The sequence below is a fragment of the Myotis yumanensis genome, unplaced genomic scaffold, assembly GCF_028538775.1.
Source record: "Myotis yumanensis isolate MYYU_CA2020_CCGP unplaced genomic scaffold, mMyoYum1.0.hap1 SCAF_7, whole genome shotgun sequence".
Lineage (NCBI taxonomy): Eukaryota > Metazoa > Chordata > Mammalia > Chiroptera > Vespertilionidae > Myotis > Myotis yumanensis.
In genome coordinates, this window is record NW_027223758.1 from 38,801,371 (window position 1) to 38,824,233 (window position 22,863).

Here is a 22,863-nt window from a genome sequence, read left to right on the forward strand (position 1 = left end):
ACATGAGTGCTAGGTAACTAACTGCTTTTCTCTTGCTGCTTTTAGGATTTCTTTTTATCTTTAACCTTTGGCATTTTAATTATGATGTGTCTTGGTGTGGGCTTCTTTGGGTTCCTCTTGTTTGGGGATTGTCTGTACTTCTGGACTTGTATGTCTATTTCTTTCACCAGGTAGGGGAAGTTTTCTGTCATTATTTTTTCAAATAGGTTTTCAATTTCTTGCTCCCTCTCTTCTCCTTCCAGCAGCCCTGTGATGCGAATGGTGGTACGCTTGAAGTTGTCCCAGAGGCTCCTTACACTATCTTCATATTTTTTGATTCGTTTTTCTTTTTGTTGTTCTGATTGGTTGTTTTGCTTCCTTATATTCCAAATCACTGATTTGATTCTCAGTGTCCTCTACTGTACTGTTGATTCTCTGTAAATTATTCTTTATTTCAGTTAATGTATGTATCATTTCTGATTGGTCCTTTTTTATGTCATTGGTGTTCTCTCTAAGTTCCTTGCCGTTGTCACAAAGTTTCTTGAAGTTATCACTAAGTTCCTTGGGCATCCTTATAACCATTATTTCGAACTGTGCATCTGTTAGTTTGCCTTCTTCCATTTCATTTAGTTCTTTTTTGTGTGTGTGTGTGTGGCAATTTCTTCTTTTCATTTGTGACATGTTTCTTTGTCTCCACATTTTGGCTTTTTCCCTGTGTTTGTTTCTACGTATTAGGTAGAGCTGCTATGTCTCCTGGAATTAGTAGAGTGGCCTTGTGTAGTAGGTGTCCATAGGGCCCAGTGGCTCAGCCTTCCTAGTTGCCTGAGCTGAGCATTCTAGATGTGCCCCTGTGTGGGCTGTGTGCACTGTCTTGTTGTAGTTGAGCCTGGATTGCTTTTGGCATCACTGGGAGGGATTGAGGCCCCCCCCACCCCCACCCCCACCCCTCAGCCAATTGGCTGTTCGGACCAGCTGTGTCTACAGCAGGGGTCCTCAAACTATGGCCCGCGGGCCACATGCAAATACAAATATTGTATTTGTTCCTGTTTTGTTTTTTTACTTCAAAATAAGATATGTGCAGTGTGCATAGGAATTTGTTCATAGTTTTTTTTTTAAACTATAGTCCGGCCCTCCAACGGCCTGAGGGACAGTGAACTGGCCCCCTGTTTAAAAAGTTTGAGGACCCCTGGTCTACAGCATAAAAACTGCTGTGCAGGAGGTGCCCCTATGGAGCAGGACTTGCTTCAGTGGGACTATGGTACTCTCTGAGTCTGCCCCTTGAATGTGTCACTCATGGATGTGGTAGGGTTGTAATCTGGCGTGATCTGAAGCTGACCACTGGATGTGTGGAGCCTCCCAGGAGGTGCAAAGTCAGCTGCTGTCTATGCCCTCCTGGGGCCACCAGGCACACACTACAGAGCAATCTGTAGGTGGCTGCTACTTGAATTGGGGTTAGAGCTGCCCAGGAGAGGCCAAGCTGTGAACTAAGGCTGGCTGCTGCTAGTGCTGGGCCTGGGGCCTCTTATTGAGAGGTATGGGGCACACTGAGGCCAGCTGCTGCTTGTTTGAGAGATTTTAGAAAAGTTGAAGCCTGAGCCAGGACAGGCTATTGGTATGGAAAAGCCACTGCAAACAGTTTGCGTGGGGCTGCAAATTGGGTAGGGCAGGGTTTCAGGGAGTCCCCAGGGTCATATAAACAGTGCGATCCAGGTTGATAGAAACTCAGATATGGCACCTGCCAGTCATCATTGTGGCGGGGGTGGACTCAGCATAGGAACAATGACCTCTATCAACAATTTTGTCTGGGAGAAAGCTGTTCTTACCCTGATGTCAGACAATTTAGTTCCTCCCCGTATGTCCGTGGATCCTTTCAAGCTGCTGCCCCAGGGCTAGAGCTCAGAGGGAGTGAGTCCAAGTAAGTATATGCACCAACCCTTTTAGAGGAATGCCGGGGATGTGTCACTCAGCCATAATTCCCGCTGTTTTTACAGCCTGAAGTTACAGAGACTTCTCTTCCCAGCTCGGGGACTCCTTGCATCTCACAGAAGGCCTCTGCAGCCAAGATATCCCTCCCGATTAAAAAAAACAAGGCACACATGGGTATCAGATCATCTGGTTCCATGCCTCCACCCCTCCTACCAGTCTCAATGTGGCTTCTTTGTCTAGTTGTAGGACTTCCATTCAGCCAGGTTTCAGGCAGTTCTGAATGATGGTTCTGTGGTTTGGTTGTAATTTTTACGTGGTTGTGAGCGGATGTGAGTGCTGCATTTACCTACGCAGCCATCTTGACTGGAAGTCCACCTGTATACCTTGGATGGGGACTCCTTCCAAGTTGAGAATGTTCCCACGAGATCTAGGCTTTTTACTCCATAGACAAATTCCTTCCCCTCTCTTGGCCTTAGATTGATAGGATTGGACTATGGTGCCACCTAATTATAAAATTGCCTGACTTTTCCCCCCGTCTGGAGATCAAACCCTTTTATTTTCACAAGCCAGCTTCTAGTAAAGGTGCTAAAATTTCAGAACATACTCAAATGGTTGGAGAGAGGAAGGATTTTAGGCCTCATCAATAATTCTCTTTTTCTTCAATTCTAACATGTAAATCAAAAAATTTAAGTATTGCTCATAAAATAATAAACATAGGAGAGTGCTCTTTCCCCCTTCAGATCTGCTAATTCAAATTGAACAGTTTAGCAAGGGCCTGGTCTCGTTCAACCCACCCCATGGTGTAGACATTATTTCCATTCCTGTCTTATATATAAGGACACTTAAGTCCAGCACGGTGAAGTCATGTCACACTGCAGGCAAGTGGTAGCACAGGACTTAAACTTGGATTTTTCTGACTGGATTTTTTTTTTTCCTGTTTTATCCTAGCAACCTCCCTCCTTTTTTGGTTGCTTGTGGAAAGGAATTGAAGTATTAAAGAGAGACTGTATTCAAATGCAGTTCAGTAACCTACAGACTGCCTTGCCCCAGGCAGACCTTCTAGTACCTAAAATTGTAGTAAAAGTTGCTCAAAATCCTTTTGTGTGAAAAAGAGTCCCTTTCCTTTCTACCCTTTGCTTCTCAGCTGCCCTCCAGGAATGCTTGACTACCAGTATTTGGCTCAAAAGGAGAAACAGTTGAAAGATCTACACCCTTCATGAACAGCATCAATAACCTGATTTTCCATTGAAGTGGTCCCTAAGGAAATCTGTTTGTAGGGCTTTGTTACTTGCATAAAACATTTTTTGACAGTTAACTTTTAAAAAAAGAGAGAACTAATTATAAACAGTAAACAGTTTTTCTTACGCTTTTAGTATTTGGTCTTACATAATGAGGGACCCATTACATAAATAATGTAAACATTTTTTAAAGGCTCCCATGTCCTTTCTCTAATAAGTCGCTTTTAAAGCATAGTGGACATGTGTTTAAATTGTGTTTATCTTTATAATTTGTAAGTGTTTATCTTTATAATTACATTTGTCAAATCCTAAAATTGATTTTATTTTTATTATTTTAGTTATGTGTAAATACTAACTCTATTCTTCCCTTGCTTTTGCAAATCCCTGTCAGAGAGGGTTTTGTGGTGGCAGCAGAAGCTTCCTGTAAACCTTGTGTAAAAGGGTCCTCTGGAGAGGAAGAAGTGCCCTAAAAACCCTTGGTTTGTGGTATGACTGCAAGCCTAAGACGCCCATTTCCATTTGATTCCTCCAGTGGGTGGCTGGATTGCTCTGAGAACACTTCTCTCATTGTAGCCATTTTGTCACTTTCTTCTGGGAAAACTTCATGTGTACCTTTATTACTGGTTTTAGTAATGGAGCTGAAAGACCCCAAGCACTGGAATTGGAGCCACAACTTCCTCTTTCCTTGTATCTTCCCCAGCAACTTACTCAGCAGCTCCAGTCTTGCTGTGACACCCAGAATGTATCATTTTGAAATGTCCCAGCTGCCACTAAGTCACATGGAAGCATGGAGCTGGCTGGGAGAAAGGTGCAGGTCAGTGATGGTTTTTTATTCCCACATAGATCCTTGAAGAGAAATTAGAAGTGGCATTTTAATTTCAGTCCAAACATTTATATGTTGTATTTTCCTTTAAAACAAAAAACAAATGAAAGAGAAAGGAAGAAAGAAAAAATTAAGCTGTGGTTTAAGCAGAAGCTGTGATTTCTAAGTGTAGGTCCTTGTGAGTCTTAGTCCCCCCCTCCCCTGCTCCTGCAGGATGAGGGGGGCTGAGTGGGCATTTTAAATAATAGTAGGGTGAAGGCCAGCTTCCCCTTTCTGCTTGGCTCTCCCAACCTTCATGTGATGAAGCAGTCCTTTGACTTAAACTCAGTGTGGCAGGTCACCTTTAAAACAGGTCCTGTATAAACTGCTTCATGCATAATGACCCTTTATGACTCTTAATTGGGAGTAGTCATGCAGTAGGTAATTTTTATATGCCTGTGTCCTATAGCACAACAGGGCAAGATAAAAGAAAACATGAGTCTTATACTGGGAATCTTGTTTCATCAAGTCAAGCCCCTGCCTGTGGTGGTGTTGTTTCTAACACAATTTTTCTTACGTAAATACTTCCTAGCAAGAAAAATATAGGCTTGACAATGTTTACATTTTGCTCAGCATTTCTTACATGAGTTGCTAGAGGAAATGCTTATAATTTTGTTTGGGAAATGAAATTCCTGCAGAAAGGTCATTGCAATGTCAGCCCTTGTCATTTTTAACCCTCTTATCCCAGAGCTGATCTGCAGCATGTCAGGTCTGGCTTACTGCTCTAACCAAAAAAGGCAAAGAATGTGTGAGCGTTGCTCCTTTCAGCCAATTGTCTTGGTGCTCCATAATGGGCTGTGTTCACGCAGTGTCAGCTGGACCCACTGGAAACAGGGGGATGTTGGAGACACATTTTCCTGCAACTTTGGAGAGTCTGTGAGCCGAGATTCCAGAGTTTTGCCAAGAGCATAAATCCTAGGCATTATCTCAAAACTACACATTGGACCGTTACCCTCTTCATTTTAAACATTTCTTGGCAGTCAGATAAACCCAGGCAGTTTATCACAGATGCCCACTTTCCCCGCCACCTCCTCTTCAAAGATCCCGAAACAAGGGTAGCAACAGAAGTCTGATAGAACTCTTACCTGTTTCACAGTTCCTCTCGGCCTCTCTGGGGTGAGGTAGAATTTGTTGCCGTAGGTCCATGTAGCCAGATGGAGGATTCAGCTCAACCGCTCACCTCTACCACCAACCAAGTATAAATTATGCATGAACAGGAAAGAAAAAGCAACAGGACTGCTTGTGTTTACCTTGTCTTCTCTTGCTTAAGATTGGTAATGTAGGAAAGGCAAGTGTCTGAAGTCAGGAATACAAAAAAGAGATGTGAGCTGTGGTTGAGATGAATCAGCGGGTAGGGAGAGAAGAGTGATGAGCAGGAGTGCTGCAGCAGTGTCATCCTGCTGATACAAATAGTGCAGGTCTTGATCTCTTGAATTCCTGTACCAGACAGGTAGCATGAGTGTTAGATTAAAGGCTTAGTGCTCTATCACACACAAACGTAAGGTAATTTACACAAGGTGCATGTAACCACCTTGCCACATCATTTCTCTACCCTGAGTGGTGCTTGTGTGCTAAAGAGATTGTGGGATGCAGCACACTTAAGGGAGTCAGAAAAATTCGAATGGGTCTCATCACTGAAGTTGGTTTTATTATCATGAGAAGCAGCCTGGATTCTTATGAGAGCAGGAGTTGCTGAGGGCACAGTTTGGAACCTTGTGGCAGCAGAGCTTGTGGATCACACTTTTGTCCAGAAGGTAGGCTGGTAGGTTGAGAAAAAAGATGCTCTGATTTTCCTGAGGTCTGTCTCCTTAACCTGTCCAGAACCAGAGAGAATAACTGGAAAGGCAGCTATTAAGAGAGTGCCCTGACCTGACCAAGGGGAAGAATTGGGAGGTGATTCACTCTTTTTAAAAAAACAATATATGTTTTTATTGACTTCAGAGAAAGGAAGAGAGATAAAAAACATCTGTGATGAGAGAGAATCTCGATGGGCTGCCTCCTGCACACCCCCTACTGGGGGATAAAGCCTGCAACCCAGGCATGTGCCCTGTCCGGGAATCGAACCGTAACCTCTTGGTTCATGGGTTGATGCTCAACCACTGAGCAACACCAGCCAGACTGGATTCACTCTTAATTTTTTTGTTGGTCTATGGCAACATTTATAGATGACTTTATTTGGAAAAAGACAATCTATTTTAAAAAATGGGAGAGGTGGGAGAGATCACAGTTACCACTGAATTTAGGGACTATAAACTTACTATAGCTTCACTTTGACCTAGTCAGAGCTGGCTGTGAATTCTAACCTGCTCATCTCTCCTCAAGGCATTAAGTTGGGTCATTCAACTGTCCCAGTTAAACAGGTAACATGTTTTAATAGTTTTAAAGGCAAACTTTACCTGTATTTGGATATTCAAGTATATACCTACACACCCTTGCTGTTGTATTTAAAACTTTTGGCCCAAGGGTGTTTGTTTTTTTTTAAGGCTATTTTTTTAGAGCAGTATTAGCTTCACAACAACATTAAGAGGAATGTACATAGATTTCCATACTCCCTACCCCCACACATTTATAGTCTCCCCCACTGTCAGCATCCCCCACCAGAGTGGCACATCTGTCACCCTTAATCTATATTGACACATTATAATGACCCAAAGTCCATAGTTTACATTGGTGTACATTCTACACATTTGGACCTATCCATCATTACAGTATATTCACTACCCTAAAAATTCTCTGTGCTCTGTCTATTCTTCCCTACCCATTCCAGCTCCTCTTGCCATAGTTTTGCCTTTTTCAGAATGTCATGTAGTTGGACTCTTAACCTTTTCAGGTTGGCTTCTTTTACTTAGTCGTGTTTTTAAGGTTCTTCCATGTCTCTTCATGGCTTGATAGCTCATTTCTTTTTAGTGTTGAATAATATTCTGTTGTTTGGATATACCAAAATTTGTTTATTCATTCACCTACTGGGAAACATCTTGTTTGCTTCTAACAGTTATGAGTAATGCTGCTATAAATACTCGTGCAGTTTTTTTTTTTGTGTGGACATAAGTTTTCAGGTCCTTTGCCTAAATACCAATGAGTGTAATGCTGGATCCTATGGTAAGTGTATGTTTAGTTTTGTGAGAGACTGCCAGACTGGTCTTCCACAGTAGCTGTACTATTTTGCATTCTCACCAGCAACATAACGGAGTTCCTGTCGCTCCACATCCTTATCAGCATTTGCTGTTATTAGTATTCTGGATTTTGGCAATTCTAATAGGTATGTGGTAATATCTCATTGTTGTTTTAATTTGCATTCCCCTAATGTCTTTTGCAAACATTTTCATTCTCTTGACAGTGTCTTTCATAGAGCAGGAATTTTTTTTCATTTTAATGAAGTCCAGTTTATTAGTTCTTTCATGGGTCTTGCCTGTGGTGTTGTATCTAAAAGTCATCACCAAATTAAAGATCATCTAGATTTTCTCCTGTGTTATCTTCTAGGAGTTTTATAGTTTTTTGCTTTTACATTTTAATCTGTGATCCATTTTGAATGAATATTTATAAAGGATATAAAACTCATGTCTAGATTTGTTTTGTTTTTTTTTTGCATTGTTCCAGCACCATTTCTTGAAAATACTGTCTTTTTTTCACTGTATTGTTTCTGTTTCTTTGTCAAAGATCAGTTGACTATATGGGCCTGTTTCTGGGCTCTCCATTCTGTTGCATTAATCTATTTGTTTTTTTGCCAGTACCACATTGTCTTGATTACTGTAGCTTTATAGTAAGTCTTGGAGTCAGGTAGGTCTGACTTTGTTCTTTTCAATATTGTTTTGGCTATTCTGAAACTTTCCCCTTTCCATATTAACTTTAGAATCAGTTTGTCTATCTCCACAAAAGAACTTGCTGTGATTTTGATTGGGATTGCATTGATTTGATTGGATCTATAAAGTTGGGAAGAACTCACATCATAACAGTATTGAGTCTTCCTGTTGTAGGCAGCAGGAATGGCACCAGGTTCACCACTGGACCTGGGTTCAGCAACCTCGGGACTTGAGTTCTGGCTAGGAAAGAATTCAGAGTCAAGACCCTGCAGCTTTTATTTGTCAAACTAATAGAGAACATGTATTTATAAAATCACAGAGGTAGAAAAAGTAATTCCTAGGAGAAATGGGCTTAGGAAACAAGTTATAGAGGTAAGAGAAGGGCCGTTGGAGCTTGGAGTGAGGGAAGTAATGCTAACGTGCCGAGGGTGGGTAAGGGAGAGTCCTAATGGTTTTAAGGGTGAAGATTTTAGGGGAGGTCCCAGGTGAAGATCTCATTATAATAATCAGCAGCTTTCCAGGTATGTTCTTTCAGGGTCTGGGTCTCCACTGATTGCTTGGTCAGTGCCAGGGCAGAAGGTCATTAGTCAGTGCAGCTGGTCTGAGGTCAGCCATAGTGTCGCTTGTTTGGTTTTGCTGCTCCTTTGGGCCTGCAGCTGAACTACAACTGAGGCTTAGATGTTATCTCTAGGGAGGAAAGGTCAGGGGTCTCAAATCACATGACCAGAGATATGCTAGGGGAGGAAAGGTCACCCTGGGGGGCAAGGTTCCACCATACAGTTGTCCCTAGCTAGGCATCAGGGACTTTCCATCTAATGACCTTCTGTACTGGCCCTTCGTCGTTGCTCTGCTCATGTCTGTCTGTCTACCACATTTCTAGCCATAAACATAGAATTTCTCTTCAATTATTTAGTTCTTTGTTTGTTCATGAGAGTTTTGTATTTTTCTCAGACAATCTTGTACATATTTTATTAGATTTATAACTAAGTTTTTCATTGTTTTGGGTGCTAATAAATACTGTGTTTTAATTTCAAATTTCACTTGTTTATTGCTGGTATATACCTTGTTTCTTGCAGCTCTGTATTTTTCAATCCCATTCTTTTCTAGTAATGCCCTATTCCTAGGCTCATGCATCTGCTCTAAGGTAGAAATCACTAGGGGAAGAATAACTGCTAGCATGAGGAGGTATGGGCAGGATTCATCAGCTTTCAGAGTGGCCTAACGAGAGGACTTTAATGTGGAACATGTTTCTTTTTATTAAGATGAAGGTTTTTTTTATGATATCTAGGATATAGTAGCATCTAATTATGATGACACCCCACCCCAAAAAGGAGCAAATGATATTTTTGTTTGTTTTAAAGATTACCTGGGAGAGAGTTATTTGAACTTAAGGTGATACCTGATCAGATCAACTGTCTTTCCTTTTAACCTCAGATGGATTTGCTAAGTCAGTCTGAGGATCACCCAAGAGTGAGGAGTCTTGGATTCTAGTCCCAGCTTAGCTCACTAGAGACTCAGTGACATTCAACTGTTCTTGAGGAATTCCTTCAAATGAAGTGCTCTATAGCTGCCAGGAGTTCATGGCTTCAAATCGAAGCGGCTTTTATTTGTCAGCTTTGGTCAGAGGATTTGAGCAGGGAGTAAGTATTTTACCCTTTTTCTACCTAGAATTCAGGAGAAGTTAATTAAATGAATCCATGTCCAGTAATAGAGTGGATCTTCTATTGATTTTCTTTGAAGTATGTAAAACCAATGAAGAAAAATGTTTGTAGAGGGAAGGACAGGGAACTTGACATTTTAGATCCTCACATTTGAAATTAGTCTTTAGTTTCAAGACTTAAAGCTGATTAATATTGTGTACTTGCTCATAATATTATGTTTTATATACTATTATTTCTTTGGGCAATGGTGTCGGACACCTACTGTTCAGAGTCCTGCTGGGCATGGTGGATGCTGGGAGAAAGCAGATGGATCTGGTTCTTGCCTCCTGAAGCTTACAAGTTTGATGACGGGCTCATTATTAAGTATTTATGTGTCGTGGTTATAGTTGTATTAATTCTACAAGGAAAAAAAAATGTGCCAAGAGCGCTTACGTTCTTTCCCAGTCTCTCCATTTGATGGCCTGTGTGAGCAGCCGTTATTTCAGGGGAAGGCTGACTGCCTATGGGAATGTGGGGGCAGACCCTCCCTGCCTGCATCCCTGATTCCCCTCTTCCACTCCTTGCTTGGACTTCATTTTTACAACTTGAACTAAGTGTTCTTCTTTCAACTTACTTCCTGTCTTACTCTTCCCAGGCATGCTTATGCCCTCAAACCCTCTGCCTCTCCAAGTGTTCATGAGGTGTTGGCATGAAGGGATCTAGAACTTGAAGAAAGATCTATGGGTGGCCCAGTTCTTTCATTTTCAGATAAGAAAGGTGAGGATGAAGGAAGAGAGGAAATTTGTCCCCAGTCACATAGGAAGTTAGAGTCAGAGCCAAAACTAAACCCAGGTCTCTGAGTCTTAGCCCAGTGCTTTCTCTTATGTTCCTGCAGGAGAGGCATTAGTCAGCAAAGACCCAGTCTCAGAAACATCCTTGTCCTTGCAGAAACACTAAGGAGGCTGGCACAACTAGAGGAAAAAAGACAAGCCCTAAGGGGGCTGTAAACCACAGACCTCACACGACCTGGTGGGTTATTCCATACAGATTTACCAAGAGAACCTTTAACTGGGAGCTGAGGAGGGAAAGTGGTATACTCAGTTCCCATCATCAAGGGAGTCATCATTTAGAGCAGTGGTCGCCAACTTTTCAGACCTCATGGACCACCAGTGGTCCGCGGGCCACCAATTGGCGACTGCTGGTTTAGAGGAACATGGAAGCCAGACCTCTCATTGCTGCCCAACGTCACAGGGGGCTTGGCCCCCCTGCCCTCTGGTTTAGAGGAACATGAATGGAGAGAGTGCCTAAGAGCAGGCTGTTAAGGGGCCCAGATGCATGCTCTGTGCAAGGAGGGTTCCAGAGCAGGCAGAGGTGCAGACCAGTCTCCTGGACGAGAAGGAAAGATTTCCCTAGAGAGGTAGAACTCAGCAGGTAGGCAGAGGAGTGGAGGCTGGGCTTTGCTGGGACCAGGAGAAGAAAGATCCATGTCTAGATTGTGTTCCCCTCTGGGCTTGAGTAGAGTCCTGAACAAATGGCCATACAGGCAGTGGCGTGTGCCTAGGGCAGTGGTCGGCAAACTGCAGCTCGCAAGCCACATGTGGCTCTTTGGCCCCTTGAGTGTGGCCACGAAGTTTCAATCGCACTGTACGTGCTCGCCCGCACGTGGCATTTTGTAGAAGAGCCACACTCAAGGGGCCGCAGTTTGCCGACCACTGGCCTAGGGGGTTGGGAAGTTGTAAGAAATACAGTTGGCAGGAGCTCATTTTAGAAGACCTTGAGCTCTGAGAGGCGTGGAAACAGTGTGGTGCTGTGCTTCACTTTCTCAGAGGGGTGACTTGATGAAAGCTAGGCTTTTGGAGGATAAGTCTGGCCTGTTTAGACTAGAAACCTCGTCAGGGACTTGTTCGGTTACTTGGGAATGGAATAAGCACAGGTAGTGGCATTGGGTATTTTGAGCTCGTGTAGTCATTGTCTGCAAAAATGATAAATCTGGTTTAATGTCCAAGTTTAACACACAAAGTATAGTTTTATAGTGATTTTTCTAGCCATGTCTAGGTATAGCCTTCAAAATAATTGTAAATCCTAAGCATCTGTATTTTATAAGGCATTTTAAAATAGCTAAGAACCAAATAAAGGACACTGTAAATACAAAAATGTCACTTCTTTTTACTTCCAAATCTCAAGTGTTAAGTGAGACCATTTTATGTTGTTGCCAGTATTGAATTCTGCTTTCCTTTTTTACATAAAGTTTTACAGAGTTTGAAAACCTAGCATTGTCCTTTAGCTGAATAGGGCAGGGGCGATCTGGTGGGGAGAACATAGGAAAAGAGGGTCAGAGTATCTGTATTGGGTCCTTAAACTTGGCCACCAGCACGCAAAGACTTACTGCGTTGTCTTCTCTTTGTTTCCTTAGGAATATAAACAGAAGCTTGCTCGGGTAACCCAGGTCCGCAAGGAACTGAAGTCCCATATTCAGAGTTTGCCAGACCTCTCATTGCTGCCCAACGTCACAGGGGGCTTGGCCCCCCTGCCCTCTGCTGGTGACCTCTTTTCTACTGACTAGGGCAGGTGCCATGCCCCAGATTCCCATCTCTACCAGCAGAAAAAAGAGGGCAAGTCATGGTTGGAAATAACCTTGTAGCCCCTGGTTCTATCCCTCCTTCCGCCTGGCCCCCAGCCTCCAGAAAGAACCACAAACTGGTTCTCCTCTCCAGCTCTCCTGTTGAGCACAATTCAGAACAGTGGTGAGTGGAATCCAGTTTAGATTGATATTTGGAAAAAATACAAACTCTCCCACTTTGTGTTTTTATGCCCCATGTTGGTTTTCCATTCTTAGCTCTCACTTTATACTGAAGAAGTTATGAAAATCATGTGTACTTCTGGAAGCTTTCAGAAGAATCTTGTCCTTGATGATAGCATTGTGTCATGAAAGCAGCTTCCGTCTGAGCTGGGCTCATTCAAGTTCAGTACAGGCTTCCACTGAGGAATTCAACCTGGAGTCATTGGCTTTCCTGACTCCATCAACCCCAAAGGGAGGCACAACTGTTGAGCAGCTTTGCCATAAGGAGTTTGCTGAATCTCTGATTCTCCCCTACTATTACTTCTGGCGATGTATAGTCAATGGTTGGGTGCATTTGTTTTGTAAGCAGACTAGAGAATCTAGCAAGAAGATTAGGAGCTGATCTGGGACATAAAATCATAGTTCAGAGACAGAGTAACAGAAATTACAAGGATGAGTTTAAAATAAGTACTTTGCTTCAGGTTCCTACAAACAGGCTGCCCTTTTCAAGGGTCTACCCAGTGTCATAGAACACCTTCCTAAAAACAGCCTTCTGACCCCAGTTGGCTATGAAGGTGCTTGTTAGCAATGGCAATGGTGGGCCAAAAAGCTAAAGGCATGCTGAGAGCCTGGGTTCTGTGTGGGTGCTGCTTTGACCCTTTCTTTTGGGGAGTAGGGCACACACTAACAATTCACTGTGTGGACATATGTCCTCAGGATGGTGACTGCACTTGCTTAACTCCCTTGCAAATATGACACCGTGCATGCTCATCTGTCCGTCAGCCACATCATTGCACGTGTCCCTGTGCCCAGGAGTACTTTGTGTCAGATGTTACTGAATAGCTCATCTTGGGCAGGGGAAGGGGGAAAGTTTGGGATATTAATTTTGGGTTTTAATTCTATTATCATGCCATCTGACATTACTTGCTTTTTAGTAAAGGTTAGGCCTGTTAACTATAAATCATTCTGTTTTGGCAGGCTTATTTTAGACATTGGAAAGGGCAGAAAACAATTTGCCCCAATAGTGTAATAGGAATTATAGCCCAGAGGTTGAAATCCTAAAGCTATAAAATGGGATCCAGTGGAGGGGGTTTCAGATTCTCCATTATTCTGAGGATTACCAAAAAGCCAATTACATGTAATTTTACATGTTAAAATATAACCTATGTTTTTAAAAGTATAGCAGGTTTTTCTTTAAAGGAGCCCTCCTGCCTGCCAAAAGTGGAAACAGTGAAAAGTCATAGCAGGTATTCAGTTTAACTCTGTGTAGAACCTAGTAGCATTTAAGCTATTTTCAGATTAGAATGTGGACTGTGTTGAACACTGCCTGTTGTCCTGTCATGATTAAATAATGAGTCTATATATAAAATTTTCTCCCAGAGGCCAAAGGGCAGTGGGTGACTTTACTAAAATTGCAAGATGAATTCGAGTCTTTGCTCTTTCTGCACATATGCCTCTCCCCATGTGGTGTGCTGCTTTAGTTCTACCTAAGAGCATGTTTCTGAACAGATCCTTGGACATTCTGTATGTTTTCATCAAGGAAGGAAAATTTTACTAGCCACAAATCAACCCAAAAAAAGGGTATGGTAGATATTTGCTCTGATCAGCTAGATGAAACGTTATAACAGAATGAATCTTGCCCACTGTGATGTTTTATCTGATTGCATCTAACCAGCCATTGGTGCATAATTATTGCAGCAAGAGCAAGAAATGAAACTAGCAATTATGTAAATGAATATGATGGCCTCTTAACACCTGTTACTACTAGTGGACTTCCTGTGAGGAAGTTAGTTTTGGTATTTTTTGTTGTTGTTTTAATGAAATGCTTTTGTTTTTTTAAAATCTAATTCTCCCATATCCTCCCCAGGTGTGCTTTACTTCATTTGTTTAATTTAAGGATCTGGCAGGGTGGGGTGGGTGGTTTGTGTTTTGTGTTTTTTCTTCTTTACTTAGGGCATCCATAGACCTTAAAGGACCTTTCCTTTAGGTCATATTCCTCAGAAAGTCTTCGTTCTTTCCCCCCCTTTTTTCTTAAAGAATATTTTTAAAGCTTAAATTTGTATATTAATTTAGGACTTTATTTAGAAGTATAGGCTGTCTTTGGTGGCAGCAGTATATTCTGAAATGTCTCATAGATATATATTTTTGAATAAAGATGGTGTTGTTGAATGACATTGTGTGCTGTTTCCTTTCCCTACCCTTTTGCAGAACACAGTGCTCTCTTTGTAAGCAGTGGGTAATTAGTAATCACTAATAGAGATTGTGCTGTCTGCACAGAATCTTGTCCCTGTGGAGTTTTTGTGGGTCTTAGTGACACATAAATACCCAGCACTTACATAGTATTTTCCAGGGGCTTAATTAGCTTTAATTAGCCAACCCACACAGTACCCAGGAGAGGTACCTCCACAGTTTTATCCTCATTGCACAGAAGTGGGAACTGATGGAGAGAAGTTAAGTGACTTTCTCCCCAGTACCATAGTTTCTGACAGATTAAAACTTGCAAGTTCTTTGATTTCAGCGCTTTTGTTTGCACCACTAGGCCTCCTGAGAGATATATTTGATTTTGGCAATACAGTGAAAGCCATTCTGAACAACGAGAGGAAAAAGTCGAGATAATTCAAACCTGAGTGGTATGCCTTTAAAAACATTTTTGTGGGTTTCCTTTCTCCTTTTCACTTTTAAATTCAATGAAGCGTGTTGACTAAGTATTATTGTTAAAACTCAAAATAATAGAAAAATATTTTGAAATCGTTCCTTTTGAAGTGATTGGTGTTTGGAAAGATGGTTTTAACCTTTCCACTGGGTGAGGGCAGCATTTGCCTGAAGGAGTAGGGTTACTCATTTATCTCATGATACAGAAAACTGCAATAGCTGGTCCTTCAAGACTAAATGCAACTCAAGGAGAGTTGAGACTGCATTACCCACCTTCTGTCTTAAAATACAAAGGTTCAATGTAATATGTGGATCTCAGGAGACAAGAGCTCCTTCTGTGTCCCAGGTTTCATGGCCTAGGACCTAGGTAATGTCTTCACTCCTTCCAATAAATAGTAAGTCCATAATGCCTCTGGTTTAATTAGCACTTCACGCTACAAAATGTGACTCTGAAGTCCGCAGAGCTGAAGGTGGGACTACCCAAGAGTTCATGTATCTGTCAAAATGCTTAACTTTTGTGATTAGACCCATTAACTGTGTGACCTTCCCGGGACAGGTGTTTCTTCCTCTGGGCCTCAGTTTTCTTATCTTTGAATGTGGTATTAGACTCAGTTATTTCTAGGCTCCCTGCCAACCCTAAAAGCTTATGATTGTTGGGTTGCATGAGAAGAATGCAATGCTGAATGGCATGTGCTAGGTTCCCATATTTGTTAAAAGAATACTGTCACCATAGTGCTAATGTATGGAAAGAGGATTTATGAAACCCTGGAGATCATCAGCTAAAAGGATCCGAACACAAAAGTCTGCCAAGACTAGGAGGATGGCGTAAAGATAGTTTGTCTGAGTACAATCAATCTGCATTTGGTTTCCCTCAGATCTTTAAGAAAAAGCTATTTTCCAGCCTGGTTTGCTATCTTACTTTCTCTTGGACTCAACTCATTTGCATCACCACCTTCACAGGGTTTTCTATTTAAAAATTACTCTCCCACTCTAAGGCACAGATTCAATTAAGAATCCATTCTCCCGTATAGTAAATTGGGATTCATACAGCTCTATGAGGTGTTGGAAGCCCAGTTTGTTCAATTTTTTAGACTCTGAAATAGTTTGCATTAAAAATTCATTTCTACCACTGGTTTGAAAAATATTAAAATTAGCAGTATAGATCAGAATTTAATATGTTTTTATGAATAAGAGGCAGCTGTGGCAAGTGATAACCCACTCTCATGTCACTGTGATGACCGTGGGCAAGTCCCTCAACTCAAACCTTTTGGGACCTCTGCAGCTTCTTAAGGAAATGAATGAGGTTGACAGAACAACCTCGGGAGTGCTTTCCAGATCTGAAGTTCTATGACTGGGCTTTCAGAATAATTTTTCCTACTGAAAATCTTATTAACATGCACTCCACAGATTTTTAAATGCCAGTTATCAATCCTCAGTTATGAAAATGATAAAATAGTTAATAAACAATATACCTATAAACTTTAAATGAGATGTTTGTAAAAAGGGCCTAGTGCCATGGCCAGGGACAAATTAGGGACTCAGTGGTAGCTGTTAGACATTCAACAATGAATGTAGGTATTTTTTAAAATATATTTTTATTTCAGAGAGGGGGAGAGAGAGAAACATCAGTGATGACAGGGAATTGTTGATCGGCTGCCTCCAGTACGCCATCTCCACTGGGGATCGAGCCCACAACCCAGACATGTGCCCTGATCAGGAATTGAACTGAGACCTCCTGGCTCATAGGTCGACGCTCAACTTTTGAGCCATGCTGGCCGGGCTTGGTAATAAAGTTAAAATCTATGTTTTTTGGAAGATACCACAATACCTATACCATATGCTATTTTTATAATGGAGATGGTAAAAAACCTGTAACCACCCTAAACTTTTCGTCCACATTAAGGGTATAAAAGAGGAGTTAGAGTTGAAAGAAGAGGGTTTTGGGTGGGGGATTTCTTTAAAGTGATCCATTTGTGTGTTTTGAGTCTCTTAAGGGAGAGCAGTAGATGCCCCTGCCTCTTACCTCAAGGCTAGGGAAGGGGCCTCCATGGAGGTTACTATGTGTCCCTTGTAGGGTGGTGATCAGGTGAACTAGACCCCCTGCCGGGGAAATCTAAAGAATGAAATGCCAGTGGCTGGCTAGGTGCTTTGATGATGGAGCCATGGAAAGGTGGCTGAGTTGGCTGCAGCCTCTATTCCTAGAGTTTGTCAGGGCAGGGGATGTATGCTTGCCTCCCATGGACCAGTTGTGAGCTGCATGCAGGAGAACCATCATGGGTCATCTCAGAGTGACCAAGAGACGGGTCTGGCTCCTCAAGGAGGTGGACTTCTGACTTGCAGTGCTGAGAAAGAAGCAGGAAATAAAGAGCCGGGGGTAAGTACCACCCCTGAGAGATGCCTGGGAGAGAATGAGCCACTCAAGATGCTGGAGAAGCCTACACGAGAAAGTAATGAAACTCTTGCCCAGCCAGTGCCCAGTCACCACAACACCTCAAGGATTTTCTCTTGCTTCTCCTTCCTTTCCTCATTCCCACTGCCCTAAACCTTAAACAATGCTGGCTTCCTGCCTGCAGCAGCCCCCAGAAAAGCCTTAACTTCAAATGATAAATTCTTTTGATTATAACATGGGATTGGACATTTAAATTTCTGAATTGAAACTGTTTTGCACCTTTAGGGTGACTGTGGGACTTTATTAGTGGTGTTACTATTACTATTATCTATGCTAATAAAAGGGTAATATGCTAATTAGACTGGGAGACCTTCCGGACAAAGCCATGGTAGCGGGGCTGAGGCAGTGGCGGTTAGGGGCGATCAGGCCGGCGGGGCGGGGGGGAGGGGGGGGCAGTTAGAGGCAATCAGGCTTGCAGTGGGGGATAGTTGGGGGCGATCAGGCCGGCGGGGCGAGCAGGCCAGCAAGGGTGGGGGGCAGCTGGGGGCAAGCAGGCTGGCTGGGGGGCAGTTGGGAGTGAGCAGGCTGGCGAAGCGGGGGGATGTTTGGGGCGATCAGGTCGGCAGACGGGGCAGTTGGGGGCAAGAAGGCCAGCCAGGGCGGGGGCCGGGGGGAGGCATTTGTGGGTGAGCAGGCTGGCAGGCAGAGTGGTTAGGGGCGATCAAGCCAGCAGGCAGGTGAGCAGTTAGGAGCCAGTGGTCCCAGATTGTGAGAGGGATGTCCTAAATTGGAGAGAGTGCAGGCTGGGCTGAGGGACACTCCCCCCTGCCCCCCTGAATTTGTGCACTGGGCCACTAGTCCTATATTATAAAAGCCTCATATGCTGCTATGATGTGCACTGACTACAAGGGGGCAGTTGACCCATCCACCAGTCGCTATGATGTGCACTGACCACCAGGGGGCAGATGCTTCGACCCATAGGTTAGCTTGCTGCTGGGGTCTGGCCAGTCGGGACTGAGCAAGATAGGTCGGACACACCCTAGAGCAGCAGTTCTCAACCTGTGGGTCACAACTCCTTTGGGGGTTGAATGACCCTTTCACAGGGGTCGCCTAAGACCATCAGAAAACACACATATGCCGAAACCGGTTTGGCTCAGTGGATAGAGCGTCGGCCTGCGGACTGAAGGGTCCCAGGTTCGATTCCGGTTGAGGGCATGTACCTGGGTTGCGGGCACATCCCCAGTAGATGTGCAGGAGGCAGCTGATCGATGTTTCTCTCTCATTGATGTTTCTAACTTTCTATCCCTCTCCCTTCCTCTCTGTAAAAAATCAATAAAATATATTAAAAAAAAAAAAAAGAAAACACATATAATTACATATTGTTTTTGTGATTAATCACTATGCTTTAATTATGTTCAATTTGTAACCATGAAATTGGGGGTCACCACAACATGAGGAACTGTATTAAAAGGTCACAGCGTTAGGAAGGTTGAGAACCAGTGCCCTAGAGCCTTCCCACGGTCCCTCCAGCTGGCCAACCTCCTGCATCCCTCCCAGGCCCTGATCATGCACCGGTGGGGTCCCTCGGCCTGGCCTGCGCCCTCTCACAATCCAGGACCCCTCGGGGGATGTTGGAGAGCCAGTTTTGGCCCAACAGCGGAATGACTGGTTGCTATGATGTGCACTGACCACCAGGGGGAAGGCGCTCAATGCAGGAGCTGCCCCCTGGTGGTTGGTGCGCTCCCACAAGGGGAGCCCTGCTCAGCCAGAAGCCAGGCTCACGGCTGGTGGCGGTGGTGGCAGGAGCCTCTCCTGCCTCCGTGGCAGCGCTAAAGATGTCCAACTGCTGGCTTAGACCCACTCCCCATGCCCCCAGGGCTCCCGGACTGCGGACTGCGAGAGTCCTCCCCGAGTGCAGGAACGTCGTGCACTGGGCTTCTAGTTATTAAATAAGATTGACTAGAGAAGTTGTGGAGACCCGAGTTTTCTTCTAGAGTTAGCAAATGCACTAGTCCCACAAAGTGGATTTCAAGGGACAGTTGGGGACAAAAATAAAATTGCTTTGTGAGTTGAGTTCTATAATCCTGCTTACTTATTGCAATGGTTACACACATGACTCATTTTAGGACCTTTAATTCTCACTTCACTGTTCTATTTTTGTTAACGGGAAGTTCCTTTTTTGTTTGTTAATTAGTGAACTCATGAATTAGTCTTTTGTGTGTACTTGGAACACGTGTTTTTTTGTGTGTGGTAAAATACACATAACATAAATTTACCATTTTAGCCATTTAAAAGTGTGCAATTCAGTGGCATTTAGTGCATTTGTGATATGCAACCATCACCACAATCTAGTTCCAGAACATTTCCATTCTCTCAAAAGGAAATCTCACACCCATTAAGCAGTCACTCTAGTTGTACCCCTTTACCCCCTCACCCCAGGCACCCACTAATCTGCTTTTTGTCTTTATGAAGTTGCCTGTGCTGAATATTTAATATAAATGAAATCTATAATATGTGACCTTTTGAATCTGGCTTCTTTCATTCAGCATAGTGTTTTCAAGGTTCATTTTGTAGTATTTGTCAGAATTGTATTCCTTTTATGGTTGAACTAGAGGCCCGGTGCACGAAATTTGTGCAGGGGGAAGGGGGTGTCCCTCAATCCAGCCTGCACCCTCTCCAAGCTGGGACCCCTTGAAGGATGTCCAACTGCCTGCTCAGGCCCGATCCCAGTGGGATTGGCCTAAATGGGCAGTGGGACATCCCTCTTACAATCCAGGTCTACTGGCTCCCACCTGCTCACCTGCCTGCCTGCCTGATTGCCCCTAACCGCTTCTGCCTGCCAGCCTGATCACTCCCTAACCACTCACCTGCCAGCCTGATCGACACCTAACTGCTCCCATGCCAGCCCGATTGCCCCTAACTGCCCTCCCCTGCTGGCCTGGTCACCCCTAACTGCCCTCTCCTGCAGGCCTGGTCCCCCCCCAACTCCCCTCTTCTGCTGGCCTAGTCACCCCTAACTGCCCTCCCCTGCTGGCCTGGTCACCCCTAACTGCCCTCCCCTGCTGGCCTGGTCACCCCTAACTTCCCTCCCCTGCTGGCCTGGTCGCCCCCAACTGCCCTCCCCTGCTGACCTGACTGCCCACATCTGCCCTCCCCTGCCAGCCACCTTGTGTGTTGGAGTGATAGTCAATTTGCATATTACCTCTTTATTATATGGGATATTTCATTATATGGATATGCCACATTTATTTATCCATCAGTTGATGGATATTTGGATTGTTTCTACCTTTTGGGTATTGTCAGTAGTGCTGCTATGAACATTCTTGTACACCTGTTTTCAGTTCTTGTAGAGATATGCCTAGTACATCATAATGGTAACTCTGTTTAACTCATTAAGGAATCACCAAATGATTTTCCACAGTGGCTGCACCATTTTTGTTTCTACCAGCAATGTATGAAGGTTCCAATTTCTCCATGTCCTTGCTGTATTAGAGTGCTTCAGAGAATTAGAACCAACAGGGTGTGCATATAAAGAGACAGATTTATTTTAAGGAATTGGCTTACACAACTACAGAAGCTTGGTAAGTCCAAAGCCTGCAGGGGAGGGCCAGCAGCTAGAGGCCTAGGGAAGAGTTGCAGTTCAAGTCCAAAGGCAGTCTGCTGGCAGCAATTCCTTGTTGCTCAAGGGAATGTCAGTCTTTGTATTAAGATCTTTGACTGACTAGATGAGAAACACCCACAGTAATGTCACCCAAAAAACATCTTCACAGAAACATCCAGAATGTTTGACCAAATATCTGGGCACCATGGCCCTACCAAGTTGACACATAAAGTTAACCACCCCATTTGCCAACATTTGTTATTTCCATTTAAAAAATTATACCTGTATCAGTGCTCTAGGGCTCTGTAATAAAGTACCACAAACTGGGTGGCTTAAAACAACAAATTTCTTACCTCAGTTCTGGAGGCTAGAAATCTAAAATCAAGGCATTTGCAGAACCCTGCTCCCTCCAAAGCCTAGGGGAGGGTCCTTTGTGCCTCTTCCAACTTCTTTGGAGCCCAGGCATTCCCTGGCCTGTGGCAACGTAACTAACTTCTGCCTCCGTCTTCACATGGTCATCTTCCTTCTGTGTTTTTATCCACATTTCCCTCCTTTTTGTAAGTACACCAGTCATATTGGATTAAGATCCACCTTAATAACCTCATCTTAACTTGGTTAAATCTGCAAAGGCCTAATTTCCACATAAGGTCACAGTTACAGATACTGGTTCAACATATCTTTTGGTGAGGGAACTCGATTCAATCCATAACAATAACCATCTTAGTGGAGATGATGTGATCCCTCCTTGTGGTTTTGATTTGCATATCCCTCGTGACTAAGGACATTGGGCATCTTATGTGCTTGTTGACCGTTTGTATATCTTCTTTGAAGAGATGTCTATTCAAATTCTTTGCCCATTTTTTAAGTGGGTTGAGTTGTAAGGGTTCTATATGTGCCCTGGATAACAGGCCCTTATCACATACATGATTCGCAAATATTTTCACTCACCCTGTGGGTGTCTTTTCACTCTGTGATAGTATCCTTTGATGAATTCAAAATTAATTTTTAATTAATTAAATTTTCTTTTGTTGCTTATGCTTTTGGCCTCCCATCTAAGTAAACACTGACAAATCCAAGGTCATGAAGATTTACTCCTGTATTTTCTTTTAGGATTTTATACTTTTAGCTCTTACATTTAGGTGTTTGATCCATTTTGAGTTAACCTTTGTATATGGTATGAGATTAGAGTTCGACTTTATTCTTGCATGTGGATATTTAGTTGTCTCAGCACAATTTGTTGAAGATATTATTATTTCCCTTGAAATGGTCTTGCCACTTCTGTAAAAATTTTGAACACTTTTAAAAGTGAAATTAAGAAATTAACTTAAGTACAGGTGTGCTAGGGAGATATTGTGGATTTGGTTCCAGACTACCACAATAAAATGAATATGGCAATATTTGAGTCACAAAGTTTTTGGTTTCTGGTGCATATAAAAGTTATATTTACACTATACTGTAGTCTATTAAAGTGTGCAATAGCATTATGTCTAAAAAAAAAAAAAAAGCAATGTACATACCTGATTAAAAAATACTCAATTGCTAAAAACTGCTAAGCATCATCTGAGCCTGTTGGAAAAATGGTGCCACTAGACTTGCTCAACCCAGGATTGCCACATACCTTCAGCTTGTAAAAATTGCAATATCTGTGAAGTACAATAAAGTGAAATGCAATAAACCAAGGTATGCCTATAATAAATTAATTTTTGATTAATAGGGTTAGCCTTGAAGATCATTTCCTAGCTCAACATTTTATAACAATCTTGACAGAGCCTGGATTTCTGGTAGAGTTGTAAAACAGAAATATTAATGAACTAACTCCAAACACAATTTTCTTAAAGGTCTCTAACAATCTTTAATGAATCACTATCTATTAGTTAAATGATATTTTAAAACATAAACCAATAACGAAAAGAACTAGTATAAAGTTCAACCCATGAAGGATTGAGTGCTATGGGAATTTCCGTCCTCCATAAACAACTAAAAATGCAGATAAGATC

The 22,863-nt window shown here is 42.9% G+C and overlaps 1 protein-coding gene across 5 annotated transcripts in view; it reads left to right on the forward strand.

Moving 5' to 3' along the window:
- The window catches only part of RPRD1B (regulation of nuclear pre-mRNA domain containing 1B), a 74,735-nt gene that overhangs the window by 45,362 nt on the left and 6,510 nt on the right, over window positions 1-22,863 (forward strand). The window contains exons 7-8 of one of the 5 annotated variants that reach the window (XR_011472152.1): window positions 3,844-3,957; window positions 11,859-11,936. The exons of 1 other annotated variant lie outside the window; for it this stretch is intronic. Coding sequence is in view for 2 of the 4 variants with exons in the window: in XM_070420302.1 (XP_070276403.1) it covers window positions 11,859-12,008 (150 nt within the window). In the remaining 2 variants the exon portion in view is untranslated. 3 more of the 5 variants (XR_011472153.1, XM_070420305.1, XM_070420302.1) reach the window with 3 other exon arrangements.